The sequence below is a fragment of the Lactuca virosa genome, chromosome 6 (assembly GCF_052849685.1).
Source record: "Lactuca virosa cultivar CGN04683 chromosome 6, Lactuca_virosa_CGN04683_v6, whole genome shotgun sequence".
Taxonomy (NCBI): Eukaryota; Viridiplantae; Streptophyta; class Magnoliopsida; order Asterales; family Asteraceae; genus Lactuca; species Lactuca virosa.
This window is the reverse complement of record NC_136431.1, coordinates 126412956-126435310: the sequence shown is the minus strand read 5'-3', so window position 1 is coordinate 126435310 and position 22355 is coordinate 126412956. Positions and strand designations below refer to the sequence as shown.

Below are 22355 nucleotides of genomic sequence, written 5' to 3'. Positions count from 1 at the left end.
TATAGACTTTTTATTATTATTGTCATTATGTCAGAATTTTGTCAAAATGTTTATTGAGTCGTATTCTGTAAGAATGAAAGTGAGTGTAATACGATGTGTGAGAACAAAAACAAATAAAAATTAGTGAAAATGCATTAAAATGACAATTGTGTGAGGTTGAATGCATTCACATTACTAAACAACCTATAATCTTAAAAATCATTATAGAATAACATTGTCCATACGTCCACACAATAGTTGTTTATCCACATTATAACCTAGCCATATATATATATATATATATATATATATATATATATATATATATATATATATATATATATATATATATATATATATATATATATAATATTTAAAAATTGTTAAAATTCAACAAATATTTATTTTTATCTTTTTATGTAATTTACAGATAAAGATGATTTGATTTTAATATATATTTATAATAATTATAATGTGTTGTACCAAGTTAATATAAATTTAGAGTAAATTACATGAATGGTCCCTATGGTTTGGGGTAATTTGTGTGTTTGGTCCCTAACTTATTTTTTTAACTCGGAAAATCCTTACTGTTTGTTTTTGTTACGCGCTTGGTCCCTACTTTTTTTTGTTACGCGTTTGGTCTCTATCTTACCTAAAAAGACTATTATTTAAATAGGAAAAAATTATGGGGTAGGTAAGGTAAGGTGAATGGGGTGGGGTTGTGAATGTGTTTATTTAAATAAATTAAAAAATTAATGGAAAAATAGTTTTTTTAGGTAAGACAGAGACCAAACGCGTAACAAAAACAAACAATAAGAACCTTCCAGATTAAAAAAATTAGTTAGGGACCAAACGTACAAATTATTCTAAACATAGGGATCATTCGTGTAATTTACTCTAAAATTTATCAATTCTAAATTAATAACCAGGGTTATTTCTAATATTATACATGTATCAATACTTTATACTTTAATTATGTTATTGTAATCAACTTAATATATTTGTCATAATTATTTTAGTTATCGTAATTTTATTTTTATGCAACATGCATACTTTCGCATTGTAGCATATATAAAAACGAACAAAACCTAAAACGAACACCATTGCTCTTTTTTAACAACGATGTGAGCAATATTTGTGTCAAAGAAAGCATGTGCTCCAATCTTGATGTTATCGACTTAGATTCTGGTCGTATCAATCAGTTACATCGTACAGATTCGGTTTACATTAACCGATTATATGTATCTGATCATAAATAGCTATCATATTATACTTTTCTTCTATAATAATGGTACAGAATTTTTACTGCTTTATTCGTATCGGGGCATTTATTGGAACAAGATTTAAGGCTTTAAGCAGCGGATCCAACACAAGTTTTTCTCTCCAAGGTTGTATAGTTTCTAGAAATGGTGAAATGTAAAAACCTCGTAGATATTCCACGTGTCCCTACTATGCTAGGTGGACCACCATTAAAGCTATCACGTGTATCCAATTTTCACTTTTACCCCTACTTTTCAGCATATATATTTCATCACTTTTCATTTCTGATTTCCCAGGTCATTTATCTCCCTTGCCCCCTCTTACAACCATAATCACTACCACCGCCTCCTTCTTTATCTAAAAATGGACACCTTTGTGACTCTCACAAGATGTTCAACTGCAACATTAGCTCGTATAAGTACACGCCCATCAGTTACATGCATAATTCAAATAAATAATCATCCGACTACAAACACACCACCCCAGACGTCAAAGCCGCCTAAGATAAAACCGATATCCAAATCGTTGCCGGAATTATCGACGGTGTCGCCTCCGCAGCTCAACCCATTTCAAAAACTAGCAGCCTCGGCTCTAGACTTTGTCGAAAGGTCACTTAATGTTCTTGAAAACGATCAGAAACGATCACGCCAGGTTGATCCAGCGGTTCAGCTACTGGGAAACTTTGCGCCGGTTCCAGAGTGTCCCGTCCATCATGGTCTGGAGGTAATTGGTGAAATACCTAACGATTTAAATGGTGTTTACCTTAGAAATGGCGCCAACCCCATGTTTAAACCAACCGGTGGCCACCACCTTTTCGACGGCGATGGGATGATACACGCCGTGAAGTTGGGACCAAAGAATAAAGCCAGCTATTGCAGCCGGTTCACTCGAACCAGCCGTCTCAAGCAAGAATTATCGTTAGGCCGGCCGTATTTCCCTAAGCCAATTGGCGAACTGCATGGCCGCCTTGGTTTGGCTCGGCTGGCTCTGTTTTATGCAAGAGGTGTAGCCGGGTTATTGGACACGGCTCATGGAATCGGCGTTGCTAATGCCGGTTTGGTTTATTTTAACGGTCGATTGCTAGCAATGTCGGAGGATGATCTACCGTACAGTATCAACATAAAAAGTGACGGTGATCTCGCAACAGATGGACGGTTTGATTATGATGGACAGGTTAACTGCCCATTGATTGCGCACCCTAAAGTGGACCCTGTTACAGGCGAACTGTTCTCGCTGAGTTACGATGTTTTAAAGAAGCCTTACCTTAAATTCTTCAGTTTCGAGAAAAACGGTAAGAAGTCACGTGAGGTCTCCATCTCACTAAACCAACCAACAATGATCCATGACTTCGCTATCACGCAAAGTCACGTCGTCATTCCGGATCACCAAGTTGTATTCAAGTTATCTGAAATGGTTCAAGGCAAATCACCCGTTGCACTTGACCCGAATAAGGTATCCAGATACGGTATCCTACCCAAATCCGTCAAAAATGAATCAAGTATCCAATGGATCGACGTACCCGATTGCTTTTGTTACCATTTATGGAATGCATGGGAAGAAGTTGACGTAAAGGGTGACCAAATCATTGTAGTAATCGGGTCATGCATGACACCGCCCGATGCCATTTTCAATGAAATCAATTTCGACCTTCTCAGAAGCGAATTAACCGAAATTCGGTTAAACAGAACAACCGGACAGTCATCGCAACGTGTTCTGGTGTCAGACATCAACCTTGATGCTGGCAACGTAAACAAAAGACTACTTGGACGAAAGACACGATATGTCTACTTAGCAATAGCTGAACCTTGGCCAAAATGCAAAGGCATTGCCAAAGTTGATTTGGAGACAGGATTCGTCTCCAAGTTATTCTATGGAAATGGACGGTTTGGAGGTGAACCGTGTTTCATTCCCGTAGAAGACGGTGATAAAGAAGATGAAGGATACATAATGAGTTATGTTAGGGATGAAGCTACTGAGAGATCGGAATTAGTAATTGTTGAAGCTTCAAGTATGAAGGAAATAGGCATAGTGAGGTTAGCTGGTAGAGTGCCGTATGGTTTTCATGGTACGTTTGTTAGCACCCTTGAATTGGCTAATCAATCTTAATTAAATACGTTTACATGGCCTTATATAAGTCATACATATGTATTGTATATGCACAACATAAGTATGTGGATAAATTTTGATATAATATTGTTATTTATTTAAAGACATTTCAATCGGGCAAATCGTATTTGGTGTTTCTAGTATGTATTATTCACTCGATTTCCTACGACACTGTTGGAATCATAAGTCATCATTTCCCTCCACCCTGTCTTCCACTCCTAAAAGCTAACACAATTTCTGGAACAAAGTAGGGGACATCATCAAAGAGTGGTTGGGTCTCTTTACTTGTTTAATATTATAAGCTTACTCCAGCTTATATATATATAGCATATATCGAGTTATGAATATGCAGAGCAACACAAAACACATTGTAAACCAATTGGTTTTTGAGTGATATTTCCAATTATAAATCAAAGAGATATTTTGATATATTTATCTGTGTTTTTTACAATCTCTATACTAGAATTGGTATCAGAGACTTGAAATCAGTCAAGGGGAACTGAGAAATCAAGGAAGCTTATCTGTTTAAAATGTCTGATATTGAAGATGATGGAAGTGGGGGTGCTGCTGCTCCTCCGACGAGAATCAAAGAAGTCAGAACAACCACAGTCGCTTGCCCAATGCTAAACCAGACCAATTACATGGTCTGGTCCCTCCGTATGAAAGTAGTCCTGCGAATACATAGAAGCTGGTCAGTAATTGAACCAGGAGAAGAGAATGAAGAGAAAAATTACCTTGCCATGGGATTGCTGTATCAAGCAATCCTTGAGAGCCTGATAATGCAGATAGGGGACGTCGATAGAGCAAAGGTCCTCTGGGAATCTATTAAGGCTCGACATGTTGGAGCCGACAGAGTAAAAGAAGCTCGACTTCAAACCCTCACCGCCGATCTAGACCGACTGAAGATGCAGGAGACAGAGACGATAGACGCTTTCGCCGGAAAACTCGCTGGAATCGCCTCGAAGTCAGCGTCACTGGGAGAACCCATCGGAGAAACGAGACTCGTGAAGAAACTCTTGACGGTGGTACCTCATCGATTCATACAAATTGTTGCCTCCCTCGAGCAAGTACTAGACTTGAAGACAGTAACCTTCGATGACGTCGTAGGGCGTCTAAAAGCGTATGAAGAAAGAATCAAAGCAGATGAAGGCGGAGACGGGCAACAAAAGGCGTTGATGGCTAGAACGAGTGGTGGTGGTGGATGGAGAAGTGATGGCGGTGGAAGCTCTGGATCGTCGGGGAAGACGAATTGGGGAAAAAAGGGGAAGGGTTCAAATGGCTCCGACTCAGGAGGTTTTAATCGGAATGGATCCGGGTCGGGTGGAGGATCCGGGTCAGCAGGACCCAATGGGTCAGGCCCAAGTGGAAACCGGCCCAGTTCGGCCCAAAACCCTAATAAGCCCAAAAACAAGCCCAATTCTAATTCGGACTCGAACCGTAACCCGAAAAAAGATCTGTCAAAAATTATTTGTTACAGATGCGATAAATCGGGCCATTACGCATCCAAATGTCCGGACCGAACCCAAAAAATTCCAAGAAAGTAATTTTACTGAACACGACGATGCCGATGAAACAATATTTCTACACGAGTCCGTATTTTTGAACGAAGAGAAGGTGATACCGTCTCGATACAACTCACAAGAAAACGATGTGTGGTATTTGGACAACGGGGCAAGTAATCACATGACGGGAAATCGTTCATTTTTCTCCGAACTCGACGAAGGAATAACCGGAAAGGTCAAATTCGGTGATAATTCGTGTGTCGAAATAAAAGGGAAAGGCTCAATTCTTTTCCAAGGAAAATCGGGGCAACAACGATTGATAACGGATATTTATTTCATTCCAGATTTGAAAAATAATATTTTCAGTCTCGGACAAGCAACAGAAGCCGGGTGTGATATTCGGATGAAAGACAACTATTTGACGATGCATGATGCCGACAACTGCTTATTAATGAAGGTACAAAGAACTCCAAATCGCCTTTATAAAATACAGTTGCCTATTGGAGTACCTATCTGTCTTCATTCAAGACTAAGTGAAGACACGTGGCGCTGGCATGCAAGACTTGGACACATAAATTTCGAGTCAATGAAAAAGATGTCCAAGAAAGGTCTAGTCAAAGGGTTACCCTATTTTGACAGTGAGAATCAATTGTGTGAATCTTGTTTGGTGGGCAAGCAAACAAGAAAGTCATTTCTATTAATGACGACGTACAAAGCAACACGACCATTGGAGCTAGTTCACGGTGATTTATGCGGTCCGATAACACCGTCAACGAAGGGTCAAAATCGGTACATTTTCACACTAATTAACGATTTTTCACGGTATATGTGGATTTTTCTCTTAAAAGAGAAAAATGAGGCGTTTTTACACTTCAAAAAATTTAAAGCTTTGGCGGAGAATGAGCTCGGAAAGTCTTTAAAGGTGTTTCGAAGTGATCGAGGAGGTGAGTTTACTTCGCTCGAGTTTAATTCCTTTTGTGATATAAATGGAATCAAACGTCATCTTACCGCCCCATATTCACCACAACAAAACGGTATTGTGGAACGAAGAAACAAAACACTTATGGACATGACACGAAGTATCATGAAGGCGATGCATGTTCCAAACTATCTATGGGGAGAAGCGGTAAAACATTCCACAAACCTGATCAACCGTGTTTACACAAGAGTACTTGGTGATACAACTCCGTACGAGAAGTTGTATAAAAGAAAACCTAATTTGGAGAACGTACGCATCTTTGGGTGTTTAGCGTATGCAAAAGTTGAACCGTTAAACGTGAAAAAATTAGATGCAAGATCAAGACCATTGGTTCATCTTGGTTCTGAACCGGGTACAAAAGCCTATCGGTTATTTAACCCGGTTACACAAAAAATAATCGTAAGTCGAGACGTTATTTTTAATGAAACCAAAGGATGGAATTGGGTTAACGAAGCTACACCTGACAATGAAGAACCGGGATCATTCATAGTACCATGGGATTTACCGGAAGATGAGGCAAACAACAACCAAGGAAACGATGTAAACAACGAACCAAACGAATCGGATCACGAGATTGAAGACGGAGTGGAGGTACAAGAAAATGAGCAACCAAGTCCGGTCAACAACAACGTAAACAATGTTCAAAACCGAAGGCCCACAAGACAAAAGGTGCTTCCAATTCGATTACGAGATTATGTACTTTATGTTGATGAAATTGAAGAACTTCTCCTAGCAACCAATGACGAGCCGGTATCGGTTGAAGAGACGAAGAAAGAACCAGAGTGGGTCAAAGCCATGAATACAGAAATCAATTCGATCAACAAGAACAATACTTGGTCTCTCGTAAACAAACCTATGGGGGTGAAGCCCATTGGACTCAAATGGGTGTTCAAGCTGAAGAAAAATGCAGATGGCACCATAAACAAACACAAGGCGAGGTTGGTTGCTAAAGGGTACGTACAACAACCTGGTATTGACTTTCAAGAAGTATTTGCTCCGGTAGCTCGCATCGAAACCATACGGTTTCTCATTGCCTTAGCCGCTACCAATGGATGGGAGCTTCACCACTTGGATGTCAAGACGGCTTTCTTACATGGAGAGTTGAGAGAAACCGTCTATGTGTATCAACCGGAAGGCTACATAAGGAAAGGCGACGAGCACAAGGTGTACCGTCTTTCAAAAGCACTATATGGTCTTAGACAAGCACCGAGAGCATGGAATACGAAACTTGATGGGATTTTGAAAGGAATGAAATTTCACAAGTGCATGAAAGAACCATCGGTGTACCGGAAGAACGAAGGATCCAACTTGCTAATTTTAGCAATCTAAGTTGATGATTTGTTTGGCACAGGTACAAATTTAAGCATGATCAAAAGGTTCAAATTTGAAATGTCCAAGAACTTCGAGATGTCTGATCTTGGAAGATTAACTTACTACCTGGGCATTGAAGTCAAACAGGATGAATCGGGGATTACAATAAACCAAGAAGCGTATGCACAACGCATTCTGAAGGAAGCCGGTTTACATGATTGCAATCCTACCCACATTCCCATGGATCCAGGAACCAAAATGTCGAAGGCCGAAGATGAACCCGAAATCGACCCGACACAATACCGAAAGTTGGTAGGATGCCTTAGATATCTCTTGCAGACAAGACCCGATATGGCATATGCGGTTGGAGTTGTTAGTCGATACATGCAAGATCCAAGAGAATCACATGGTGTTGCAATCAAACACATCCTAAGGTATTTACGAGGAACAACGGGATACGGAATCAAGTACGAGAGGATGGGACAAAATCGAATAATTGGTTACAGTGATAGTAGTCATAATGTTGATCCAGATGACGGAAGAAGCACAACTGGTCATATTTTCTACTATGGGTTGTCTCCAATAACATGGTGTTCGCAAAAGCAAGATACTGTTGCTTTATCATCTTGCGAGGCAGAGTTCATGGCAGCCACTGCGGCTGCATGTCAAGCAATATGGCTTCAAGATTTGCTAGGCGAAATCATGAACAAAGCACAAGAGAAGGTGGTCCTAAGAGTTGATAACAAGTCAGCTATCGAACTCACGAAGAATCCTGTTTTTCACGGAAGAAGCAAACACATTCACACGAGGTTTCACTTCATTCGTAAGTGTGTTGAAAAGGAACAAGTGGAGGTGAAGTACATTCCAGATGAAGAACAAAAGGCAGACATTCTCACAAAACCATTGGCTCGAACCAAGTTCAAGACAATGCGGGACTTGATCGGGATTGAAGACATCTTTAGAAGGACTTAAAGATTGGCGGTGATCGGGAATCTCTAGAAGGACTTAGAGATTCGGGGGTGATTGTTGGAATCATAAGTCATCATTTCCCTCCACCCTGTCTTCCACTCCTAAAAGCTAACACAATTTCTGGAACAAAGTAGGGGACATCATCAAAGAGTGGTTGGGTCTCTTTACTTGTTTAATATTATAAGCTTACTCCAGCTTATATATATATATATATATATATATATATATATATATATATATATATATATATATATATATATATAGCATATATCGAGTTATGAATATGCAGAGCAACACAAAACACATTGTAAACCAATTGGTTTTTGAGTGATATTTCCAATTATAAATCAAAGAGATATTTTGATATATTTATCTGTGTTTTTTACAATCTCTATACTAGAGACACATCAAAGAGTTTATGAAGAAATAAGGAAAAGACATATGTTACCAAACAACAACAAACATTATGTTGATTTACCTACTATGATCACATACGTAAGAGTATTCTCTCTTGGAAAATAATTTAATTATATATTTCCATCGACTATTTATGTAATTAGTTAATTTCACAAAGGTTCGCGTACATATTCTATTGGCATTGTGTTATTGTGTAGAGTCCATATATATGTATCTAGAGATAGGATTTTCGGCACGGCCCATGTATGTTCCTATGTGTATTTCTCTACTGTACACAATTGTGGGGAATGAGAATTATATGAATCTTCATGGTATCAGAGGGTATTTAAAACTTTCCTATTATTTCTTCATTTTCACCAAGGCTTATGCCGTCACTAACATCAATTAAAACCTATGTCTCAATCATCCAGGATATCGCCATTCACAATTACGACCCATGGAGGGACATATTCACAGCTCATACATTGCCATTGAAGTTATTAATTGATCACAGTGAGAACACTTTTGACGCTTGGAACTACACCTACGGATTCTTAATGGGAGAAACTTGACCACACTAGTATAAAGTTGGGCTTTAAACACACAAAAAAAAAAAAAAAAGACAAAATTGCAAGAATGGTCCCTGTGGTATGTCAAAACTAGCAACTTTAGTCCAAAATGGGTTTGGCTCGCAAGAATGGTCCAATAGTTTCGTTTTGTTGCAAGTTTAGTCCAAAAATTTTAAAACTTTTTATAATGATGGATTTGCCCTTGGTATTTTCCTTTTTTTTATTTTTTTATTACAGAAATAAAAAAAAAGAAAAAAAGAAAATCTCTCTCTCTCTCTCTCTCTACACAAAACACATCTTATTCGTTCTAAGAAGAGGGTTTCGGTAAAGAGGGCGAATGAGGCTTCTCGCGAAGATGTTTCTGGTGAAGATGCTTCCGGCGAAGGTGCTTTCGGTGAAGAGGGTTCCGTCAAACGAGGCTTCTGGCGGATTATCGTCATCGCTGCTATCCTTCTTCCCAAACGTCGATGGTTGTGAGGGTTTTCAGATCTGGTTCATTGTTGTTTTATCGTGGCGACAAGATTAGAGTTTTGTTGGTTCGTGCTTCTTTTCCTCCGACTGATACAAGGGCGGCTAGATTAGGTTTTAGGGTAGCGGTTGTAATAGGGTTCTTATACCTAAAATTTTGCGAAGCCTGAGGTGTAACTGTCACCGTCACCTCCATACAGGCGACGATTCCGTGTATGTGGTGTCTTTGGCTCCAATGATGTTTCAGGCGACGTTGAAGCCAAAACGGAAACGATAAGGGTTTTTTTGGAGGTGCAATTCTACTAAAACAAGATCAGGTGCAGCTCCGCTTGTAATCATCTCATGTATTCCCCACTCCAACTAATTGTTCTTCTTACAAATCTGATTGTTCTTGTGGGTTTAAAAATCTGGTTGTTCTTGATTTTGAAGTTGCAGATCAGGAAAAAAATATGTTTGAATTCATCATACGGTGGTGGTAGTTCTTGAGTTTCATTTTGAAATTGTAGATGCAGATTTATATGATAGTGGTGGAAAAAATATGTTTGAATTCATCGGATGGTGTTGGTGGTGACCGACGGTCACAGTGGCAATGGCTATTGTTGGTGACCAACATTGGTGGTAGCGGTAGTGCTCGTGACAGACGGTGGTGATGATAACATAATCAATAACTGTATGCTAGAGAGGGTGGAGGGGTGGGGTAGGGATAGTGGTAGTATTATTTTGGTTCAATTATGTAAATTGTAAAATGTATTTATATAAATTAAAAAAAACTGAAAAAAAAACAAAAAGTAAGGGCAAAAACGTCATTATAAAAAAGTTTAAATTGACTTGGACCAAATTCGCAACAAAAATGAAAAGTTTGGACTAAACTCGCAACAAAACGAAACTATTTGACCATCCTTGCGAGCCACCCATTTTGGACCAAAGTTGCTAGTTTTGTCATACCACAGGGACCATTCTTGCAATTTTGTCAAAAAAAAACCCTCATCATAGACATTCTATGTTGGATTTTTTTTTTTGCCTTCAGCGCCTAAGGAAATGCTGCGTTATTACGAAAAGTTATGTTGTTTAATCGTGGTGAGTACAACCCATGATAACCCAATTTTATAGGTCAAACCTGGATATGGTAATGCATTTTATGAATATATCTATCATATTTTGATAACTGTCATTAATAATATACTTATAGTGATGTGTTTTGTCATATACAGTGATAAATGTTTAGTTATAGTCACCGTTTATGAATATTATTGCGGTCATTGTTGTCATTTGGAGACACTAATGTAATTAAGCTATCAACATAAATTATCTTTACTAACATGTTTAGTGGTTTATCATTGCTATTGTTTACATATACCGACAAATGAAAAATTAAGACATCACAAAAAATGATTTATACTCGCTTGTTATTTCTTTTATTATGATTATTGATTAACTCTTAATAACATGTTGAATATTATATCGTGAATATTGTGTACATTTCATCACTTATAAGAAAATTAAACAGTGACCATAAATTACTTATAATGATGTGTTTTTTTTTTTCTTTATAATGACAAATGTGTATATATAATCACCGTTTATAAATATGACCGCGACCATTGTTGATCCATCGATAAGTTGTTAACGTAAGTTATCTTTACTATTACATACACCGACAAATAAAAATATAGGTAATCACCAAAAATGATCTATAGTCAGGTATAATTTCTTTTATTATGATTATTGCTAACTTCTGATGATATGTTGAATATTATATCATGAAGATTTTGTAAATTCCTCACAAAAGAAATTAAATGGTAACCATAAAATACTAATAGTGATTTGTTTTTTTTTCTTTAGAGTGATAAATGTGTATTTATAATCATAGTTTACAAATATTATCGCGGTCGTTGTTGGCTTTGGAAACACAAATGTAATTAAGTTGTCGGTATAAGTTCTCTTCACTAAATGTTAAATGGTTTATCATTTCTATTGTTACATACACCGACAAATAAAAACTTAAGTCGACACAAAAATAATGTATATTCGCGTGTTATTTTTTATTATCATTATTGATAAGTTTTAGTGATATGTTTAATATTACATTGTGAATATTGTATATATTTACTTACGTACAAGAAATTAAACGGTGACCATAAAATAGTTATCATGATGTGTTTTCTCCTTTAAAGTGATAAATGTGTATTTATAATTACTGTTTATAAATATTATCACGGCCATTATTGACTTTTTTTTTTGAAACGACAAATCTAACCTACTCCTAAACTCCACCTATGTCCACGACGGGACTTGAACTCTCAACCTCAATGAAGGAGAGCAACACCAGATACCGCTGGGCTAGAAGGCCTTTGGTCATTATAATTAAGTTGACTTTCAGAGACACAAATATAATTAAGTTGTTGACATAAGTTATCTTTACTAATATGTTTAATGGTTTATCATTAATATTGTTTAATAGATTTTTTTTAATTTAATTACTGGACACCTTTCAACATTGTGAGGTGTAAAAATGAAAAATACAATATAATGTAAAAAAACAATTTTATACTAATAATAATTTTAAAGTTATTTCGTCACAAACAACAATATATATATATATATATATATATATATATATATATATATATATATATATCAACGTTGTAAAAATCGTTCGGCGGTAGCTCGACGGTTGACAGGGGTCAAGCGATTAATCGGTTTGGAGGGGATTAATCGAGTGTAATATTTTGAATTTTGAAAATTTGAATTTCTTAAAACTTTAAAATTTTGAAATTTTGGATGTAATATTTGAAATTTTGAATTTTTTAGAATATTTTCGCCTAGGAGCACCAATGACCGCCTAGTTCGAACGATATTGACCAATTTCCACCAAGCACCCTTAATCGTAATCAGTTGCAGACCGTCTAGCGTCTAGGCTGATATTTACAATATATATATATATATATATATATATATATATATATATATATATATATATATATATATATATATATATATATATATATATAAAGAAAGATAATACCACACTGTTACAAACCCAATAAAATAAGTTCTAGTTTCATTTGTTAAGGTTCTTAATAGCTCTACTCCTTAGTTTATTTACCGTACAGAAATGATGTTTCCCATTCTGCAGTTTTTTCCTTAGGCTTTTGCATTTTTTATTACATTCAACTATATGTACGTTAGGATCTTGTAACATCAATAAAAATATAAAATAGGTGTTAATCATGCATTGAAACAAACATGCACAGTGTATTTAATAAATTAATAGAATCGTTTAAAAAATATAAGGTTTAACTAATGAATAAAAATATTCATGAGTTATGCAACAAAAGTACCTTACGATCAATGGTTATAAGATTTTTTTCCCAAGCCACAAAAAATGTAGCCCATCATTTACTGTTAATGGTACTTTGTTATCTCCATTTGGTATGTAGGCGGCTGGTTTTATTGCTTTATCCATAGAAACTCTATAGTAATTAGTCGGTAGTGGCTTTGCGTGTGGTGTTTGCTTTTCATCCGTAGACTTAATGACAAAACCATTCACAACGATGTTGTTAAGATTACACACTGACAGTGAACATTTTATTTATACAAAGATATAGATGAATATATTAATAAATTTTTATGTATAAAGTTTAACTGACACATATATCTATGTAACATTTTCTTTTGGCTCGTCACAAATAAATGCAACATATTTTCTTCAACATTGTTCAAACGGTCCTGAAAATAATGTTTCATTTTTAGTCTACGAAAAACAATTGAAAATATTCAAAAAACAAAGTACAAAACTTATTATTATATTAAGTGACATTATTTTCGAGCTCTATGGGGGGTGTTTGAGATGTTAATGTACCCATATATTTTTTCCCTTTTCTAGAATGACAATATCCTACGAAAACATTAATTATCAATCCGTTATATTATTAAAAACCTATCATCAAAAATTCATGTGCTTACTTTTCTGTAGGAGACTTTTTTGGAGCTGAAGTAGTAGTTATTGAAGACTCCACATGATTGCCCTGATTAGAAGGAACTCTACTCATAAGAAAATCAACTTTCGACCTTAGTTCCACATTTTCTCTCTTTTGTTCCTATAGGCTTTGCTCAAGTAAAGAAATTATTTCTTTTGATGAGTGTAACATCCCAAAAATCATAGTAAATTTTTTTATTTTTTAAAGACCATCTTTAAAGACCACAAGTCATACAAAACCATATCTCCAAACATAGTCATAAATATCAGAGTATCCAAAAACATCTCTCAATATAAATTCCATTATGATGTGTAAAATCATGCCTTCGCCTTGCCCCAATCATTTGATGTACATGAAACCATAAAATCAAATTGTAAGCCAAAGCTTAGTGAATTCCCCGAAAATACCCCACACAACAAAACATATACAAACATGCATGTTGGGTCCATAATATCCCGAATAAATTACCCATGGCCCACAGTCTCCCGACTGGATTGCCCCTGGTCCACAGTCTCCCGACTAGATTGCCCCTCTGGCCCACAGTCTCCTATCTGGATTGCCCCGGGTTTGTTGGTCTACTGCACAAAGCAGTAATGCCTCTACCCGTACTCAGTATGTCGACATATGCAATAGATAAACATATAACCAACCAATATAGGTAATCATACATATCCATCAATCTAACAGATCACTACAACATAGCGTCATCCTATATATCAAGATACATAACACAACCTAGTGGTTAGGCATTAGTGCCTTCGACCTATGATTACAGTGAGGAAAACACACCATAAAGTTTAGAAGATATTTGAACTGATCACTACTCCAACACACCGACTCTACAGGTCATACATACAACAACCATGGACCAAGTCTTAATCCACAACTCAAATTACTACATTTGACCTACAGTCAATTTTTGGTCAAAGTCAACGGTCAAAAGTCAAAGGTTAACCTTCAGTTGGTTGCCACGCCGTGGCCATCCTTGGCCACATTATGGTAGCGGAACAACGAAACATACGAGTTCTTACCTAGTCACCACGCTGTGGCAACATAAGGCCACGTCGTGGGGACTGGTCTGGACAACTTAACTAATTAAGTCATTTTCCTACAACTCCAGGAGCTCCAAAGCTCAAATCTGGACCTACCCAAGGTCTTGATGGATAAAGTTTCCAACTTTATCCATTAAGACACCTCAATAAGACAAGATCCCAAGCCCTAAATCCTTAAAGGTTGTTCAACGCATGCAAACAACCATTAAGCACCTAATCACTAGGGTTACTCATCCAAAGTTTCTAGAAGGGTTTCCTACACCTAATTGGCTATAAAAATTGTAGCTTTATTGACATGCATATCCAATGCATGTCCCTTCCACTTTAGGTCAAAAACATTTCAATAAGGAACTCAAGGCTTGAGCATGGGACCAAAACTCCAAAGATCCTCAGATCTGGAACATATGACAGTAAGATGACCACAAGGATCCATAAAGTTTCCAACTTTATGGGATCCAACCTTCCAAATTCCCACACCATAAAGATTAAGGGAAAAAGGGCTAGATGTATAGACAAGTAACATAAATATTGGATCTTAAGGACTTACAAAAGTTCAGAAAACATGCACAAGGTGAATGAGGAGAGTTGCTTGCTAAAACAAAGCCCAAGGTCACCTTCTTCTTTTCATCAAAACACCACCAAACACCACAAAAACTCAAGAGTTAGCAGTGGAGGCTAGGGTTTTGCTTATATGGGTGAGGGAGAATGGTTGAGGATGAGGGTGGGTAACCCAAGCCATCACATCCCTTAAATAGGGGCACAAACCTCATATTAGGGTTTGCCATCAAACAACGGTCATGCCGTGGCGAATAGATCACCACGTCGTGGCCACCAAAAATCCAAAATTCAAAATATTAATTTACTTAAAAGAGACATACTCGAAAATTGGCGTTACAATTCTCCCCCACTTGAACTAGATTTCCTCCTTGGAATCCTCAGATGAAAACAAATTCGGATTTCGCTCGTGCATCTCCGCTTCGGGCTCCCATGTCTACTCGAAACCCTTTTGATGCTGCCACTGGACCTTAACCAGATGGACTACATTGTTATGCAAGGAATTCATCTTCCTATCTAGAATAGCCATCGGTCTCTGCATATAAGTTAGGCGACCATCAACCTGAATGTCATCCAAAGGAACCACCACTAAATCCTCAACATACACTTCCGAACCTAAGAAATATGGAAGTTGTTGTGAATCTAACTAAGCTCCTCACGCAGATCCAATCGGTAGGCCACCCTGCCTACCCTGGCCACTACTCGAAATGGTCCAATAAACTGGGGACGCAACTTACCCCTCTTCCTGAAGCTTCCACAGCCTTCCAGGGTGATACTGATGGCAACATGGTGTTCAAGATTAAGTTTCAAAACATAAAACTTTGAGTTTGCAACGGAAGACTTTTAATATAAAACTTGAACATCATAAAATCCGACAAAGGATCACGTTACATGAACATGCAAGATTTAAATCAACAACCATAAAAGGATAAGAACCCTTGTTGTCCTTTGGTCCTCATGGAAGTTTGAATGATGATGATGATGGAAAGAACCCAAAGTAGAATTCCTCTATAGAAAGTCCACTAACAAGCTCCAACACTAGATGAATTCTAGTTCAACTCTTGATAATACAATCTCTTGATCTTGAACAACCAAAAACGAATTTTTGGTGTTCAAGAGAGTATGTATTCTATTCTTTTAACAACTAACAACTTGGAGATAGAATAAGAGAGTTTGTGAGAGTAAAATTTTGTTCATATGCTTAAGCATAAGAAAAAATGAAATCCTTTCACTCTGTCAATCATCCCAAACATGCAAGAGTCAATCATGACTAACGTAAAAGCCTTTACATGCATTGGACCACCCATAAAGGTGGGTGTGAGTGCTTATTCACGAAATCATGAGAGATATGAGAGAAAGTTAGTCTAACACATTCTCTCTCATCTTTAATACTCCAAGTCTTCTTTTTTATAAACTAACTTTTATATTTTACAAAAACTTTCAAATATATACATATATTTTTTAGTTTTATTTATAATGATTCATTGACTTTTGCTTATCCCCAAGCAAAACTGAATTTTAACATACTAATACCACATAAGACAATCCCAATCGAACCCAACCATTATGCCAAAACCGCAACGCATACATTTGTGTCTAAAGTTTTTCCTAAGGACCCCCCTAATTCTAAATACTAACAATCCTCATAAACACTCGCCCACTTCTTTTGAACAATGCTCATTTTATGCATCCCTCCGAATCCATCCCTAGAAAACTTTCTTAACCTCAAGGTATTTTTGGTTAAGCTACCCAAGCATACATAATCTAGAAAAATTACAACTTTTGATACCACAGTGGAGCTCTTTTGGAATTCTTCACTTTGATAATTTGATCTTGATTTCTTTGAATTCACCACCTTTTTTATTTTTGGTATCTTCAACTTTTTGAATTTCTTCAGAATTTTAATCTTTTGATCTTCATTTTGATTGCTCAAAAATTCTTACAACTTTTTCTTGTAATTCTCTCTTTTTTTACATGTATCTCACTTTTTTTTCACTCAAAACCTACATGCATAAGCAAGGGCGCTCAACTTCAACCTTTATTGGTTAAAGATATTAGTTTTCCTGGATAGATTTCAAGTACACGATGCTAAACATGTTGCGTCCCTCAAACTAAGCGAGATTGTGTTTTTGTCCCATGATTTCACAAGAATAAAGGGGACCACAAATGCACTAGAACGTGTATAGGCTCAACTAAACATTTGGGTCTTCAAAGAATCATCGAACACAATACTAGCATGGAATCCTAATTGCTTTTACCATAATTTTATGAATTAACCCTAGAAAGTTTTATGCAAATTTTTTAAAATTATACCTAGGATTTTAATGTCACTAATGTAACCAACCTCCTACCCCACACTTAATTCATGCAATGTCCCCATTGCATGTTATGCATGATAAAGAACATAAAAGTAAAGATAGAATTGGAACAAACTCCCCTGGGATAGAAGTTGCGAGGTTGATATTCTTATTTTGAGCTCCAACTTCAGCTGACTTTGGATATGGGAACAGCTCATCCATGCCATGGGTGTCAAAATCTCGTGTGGTTGACAGCTTTAAATATGCAGGAAAAACTTCTTGGAATCACCTAGAAATGGTCTTCATAAATGTATATAGTGCCCGCCTTGATTGGAATCGAATCAAATACTTGAAAATAAGAAACTGAGCAACTCACCGAGTTATAAGTAGATACTCGTCGAGTTGGATCATGACTCAAAAGAAAAACATGAAATTCTTCATGAACTCGTCGAGTTTTAAGTGTGTACTCGACGAGTTTTCGGTTCTGTATGGGCAAGTTTTCCTTTCTTCTCCAGTTTTGATTTTATGTTCAAGGAGGGTATTAGGGTAATACACCTCCTTTGTTTCTTCAGCAACGAGATTCTTTTTGAACCATTAAAAGCATCGGACTCATAGTTTCACTCAAATCTTCTAATCTTCTCGTAATCGACTCGACCCCTCACTTTTAAATCTCTCACGCTTGTATTTATTCGCTCAATATTCACCCTAAACTCTGCAAGATCAAAAACACAAAACCACGTAATAAAAAAGGAACACAAACATCAAAATAAATATCCTAAATTATCCCTAAATACTAGAAGTTTAGAAAATCAAACTCTAATGACGGGTTGCCTCCCGTAAGCGCTTCTTTTTGTGCGAGTCTTGAACTGCACTCTCAACTTAATAAACTTCCAATAAACTCAATGTCAATCCATCTGTTGCATTGAATATCTTCTTTGGTGGACCAATTTGTAAAATTTGGCTCTTTGCTTTAAAAATTGGCCAAACGAGCTTTAATTCATGTAACCCAAAAATCTTGACAAGGGTTGGAACCGGTTGGATACTAATCAGAAATGGATCGTGCTTCAGAACTTTCTCCAAAGTTGGAATCGTCACCCCATGCTTCGACACACAAACCGGAAATACAGGGGGCCATGTCGTGGTAATAGTCGAACCACAACTTGGTTCCTTCAATTCAGCTTGTTCTTGTTCTTCGTCCGACCTCTCTGCTAGCAACCTTTACAGCTCCTCCAAATCTTTTTCTGGATTAAATTCTTCATCTTGTAACTTTAGCTCTTGTGACTCAGATTGTTCTTGTTCGTTAGACAAGATGTTATCTAACCATCTTCCAAATTTCATCAAATCTTCATCTGAGTCATACTCCTCATCTTCTTGCTCAATTTCCTGTACTACTTCCTCAAGAAAAGCATCAAGAGCATCGAGATTTGGAAAATACATAATAAATAAAAATAAAAATTAAACTATATAAAAAATAATCAATAAAATAAAATCGATAACAACTAGCAAATAAAATTAATTATTTGAACCGTTCCCCGGCAACAGCGCCAAAAACTTGATGTGTGTTAAACGAACTAGTTTTAATCCTACTAACTTAGACACAAAATAAACACACGAAAGGCAGTGTACCTATCGATTAGTAATATAGTTTAAGCAAGTAGGGTATCGAACACAGGGAACGGTAAACAATTAAAATAAATGTTAATAATATCTAAATAAAACAAGTAATAAAAAGGGAGGTTTTCTCTAGTTTTGCAAGACTAGAAACTTACGCACTCAACTAACACACAAACTAAGCAACTTAGTTCTAAATACTAACAATCCCCGACAACGGCGCCAAAAAACTTGATGTGTGTGGAATGCACTAGTTTTAATCCTACTAACTTAAACACAAAGACAAACACACAAAAGGCAGTGTACCTATCGATTAGCAGTTTAGTTCAGGTAAGTAGGGTATCGAACACAGGGAACGGTAAACAATTAAAATAAATGCTAATATTATCTAAATAAAACAAGTAATAGAAAACAAATTAATTCAAGCAGTGATCAAGTGATTAAACTAATAAATTTCCTAGTTTATTAATTCGGGTTAAGTAAGACTTGTAGTTAGCTAATCAAATTACTAATTCAATTAACTTCTTGTTGATGGTTCGTCACACAAGCTAACACATTAACTTACCTATTTTCTAGTTAACCCTAGTTTCACGTTCACTATTCCTAGGCATATAATATTGTTTTCACATAAATTATATGAGACAAGCAATTAAGAGATGTTCATGCAACTTAATAAACTTGATAATTAATAGAAAATAGTTATTGTCAACACACGAGGATCTTTAACAAGCTTGACAAAACAAAATTCACCAAATTAAATAATCCAAGCCATAAAATTCAAACCATAGTTATAAGTTTGTCTACCCTAAACAGAAGCAAAGAGTTTTTAGCTCATGTCTACAGCAATTAACAATCCAAAAACGAAATCTAATGATGTAAACATAGTTTATGCAAAAGATTAAGAAAAAGTATAGTGTTTATTGCCTTTGATCTTTTCTAACTTGACTTCTAGGTTGAATTCTCGAAAACCAGAGCTCCAAGAACCCTTCTAGCCTCCAAAAATCGTCCAAAGCTTCCAGAATTAGTTAGGGTTCGAATGAGAAGCGTTTCTATATATAAATTCTGAAACTAGGGCCAACTCGATGAGTTTGTGACCCAACTCGTCGAGTTGGTCATTAAAATCCCGTGTACGGCAAGTCAGCGTCGAGAATCGAGAACTTTCTAATCAACTCGTCGAGTTGAGGCCTAACTCATCAAGTCCGTTTGGAATCAGCATCTTCTCAAAACACGAAAGTCGTCTGAAATTGTGTCTAGTTTTCAGAACATTGTGAATCTCGTAAATCGGAGTTACGGTTCATGAGATATGGTCAAAACACTGACGAGGAGTCAAGCTGTCCAGCAACATTCTTCTTTCTTCAAAATCCAAGATCCAAGCTTCCAATCGCCAATTCCACTTCCTATTCCTTCCGAGCATGTCTTTATTGCTGAAAATGAAATTTGAAAACTAATTAAGCATATTTTGTTCATTAAATGAGATAAAATCAACATAAAGTATTAAGATAATGCATGAATTTTATAACTAAATATGCCCATATCATTCATACACTTATAACTACCATTTAATAATTAAACAATTTAAGTACCAAACTTATAATAATTCATACACTTATGAATCACATTTTATTATTATTATTATTATTATTATTATTATTATTATTATTATTATTATTATTATTATTATTACCATGTAATTACAAACTCAAGAGTTCTAATATTTTAATATGAATCAAACTCATATACTAAAATATTAATTCAAGTGTCTACTTGTTATTGGTGTGACCCTATATGATCATATGTTATTAATAATATCGTTTTATGATCATTCTTGAGCATATAGAACCAACAATCTCCCACTTGTGCAAGATTGAATCATGAAATGATATAGATAGTGGTGAACGTCAAGCAACATTTTGCTTCCCCCAACAACACATGACGAAGTGTCATTCAATAACATTCAATTCCCATAATCCCAAATGTTCAATTGATATGACTAGGTGATGTATCAATTATCCCTTTGTTCCGGACATCATGTTAAACATGAGACATGGATCACAATCATTCTCATTTGGTGTTCAACTTTAGTCAGGCACCTTAGATGTGTCACTCTCAACACATAAGAGGAACAAATCCCACTTTGACTATTATGACTGTTTGGTTAAAGAGCAGGGAAGAACCATATTAAAGTACAACACTCCTCACATATGAGTCACGTATATGTATCTTAGGTCTAAGGATACAAAGATACTACCTTGTTCAAGAATCATTTATAACGACGATCCATGAAGTGATCTTGAAGCGGGTCATGTCGAATACTTCTTCCCCATCAAATATCTATGAACTTGGTTGAAATCCTTTTGCAAATTTCATCTTGTGAAATTCAACCAATCCAATTCGTATTATTCTTTATTCATATTTGTTCCCACAAATATGATTTACTATGGACCTTTTAGAATAATTAGTATTATTCAAGGATTAAACATGCTAATATAGAACACAATAAATATTAATGAAAGTATCATATCTCCATATATAAAACTCATTACATAATTGTTGCTTACAATGTTCCAATCATCCAAAAACTAAATCCAAAACAAATCCATTCACTAGAATAACGAAGCGCCAAAGCTCTACCATGATGCTCATGCTTGGCTGATGGTAGTGGCTTCATAAATGGGTCTGCCACATTTTGATATGTATGAACTTTACGAATACAAACATCAACCTCTTCAACTGTATTTCGAATGTTGTTGAATCTTCGTTGGATATGCGTAGTTTTTTTCATCCAGGCTACTTCGTGTGCTGCTTCCGAAGTGGCAATGTATTTTGATTATGTAGTAGATTATGCGACTATGCTTTGCTTGGTGCTCTTCCAAGAAATTGCCCCTCCATCAATAATGAATACAAACTTAGATTGCGATTTAGAATCATCTACACATGTTTGGAAACTAGCATCAGTGTAACACTTTACACTAAGATCTTCTTCCACACCTCTATAGATGAGGAACATTTCTTTAGTTCTTCATAAGTACTTCAAAATGTTCTTAACAACAATCCAATTACCTTCTCCCAGATTTTGTTGGTATCTACTCGTCATGCTCAAAGCATACGATATATCCGGTTTAGTGCATAACATGGCATACATGATGGATCCAATTGTAGAAGCACATGTGATATCATTAATTCTCTCTAGCTTAACTTTTTTGCTAGGGCATTGAGATGAGCTCAATATAGTTCCATGTGGTTTTGGCAAAAATTCCCACTTAGAATTCTCCATCTTGAACCTTTACAAGATTTTGTCAATGTATGCACTTTGACTTAAAC

The 22355-nt window shown here is 36.1% G+C and overlaps 1 protein-coding gene across 1 annotated transcript; it reads left to right on the top strand.

Annotated features, from left to right (window-relative positions):
• Nucleotides 1-1561: 1561 nt before the first annotated feature.
• Nucleotides 1562-3345, top strand: LOC145119703 (9-cis-epoxycarotenoid dioxygenase NCED6, chloroplastic-like). The gene has a single exon (XM_079055411.1). It carries the CDS (start codon nt 1603-1605, stop codon nt 3343-3345), a length of 1743 nt encoding a protein of 580 aa, XP_078911537.1. The 5' UTR covers nt 1562-1602.
• The last annotated feature ends 19010 nt before the right edge of the window (nt 3346-22355 follow it).

What these genes read in the sequence shown, in the direction of transcription:
- LOC145119703 (XM_079055411.1), top strand. Translation starts at nt 1,603, where the DNA reads ATGGACACCTTTGTGACTCTCACAAGATGTTCAACTGCAACATTAGCT.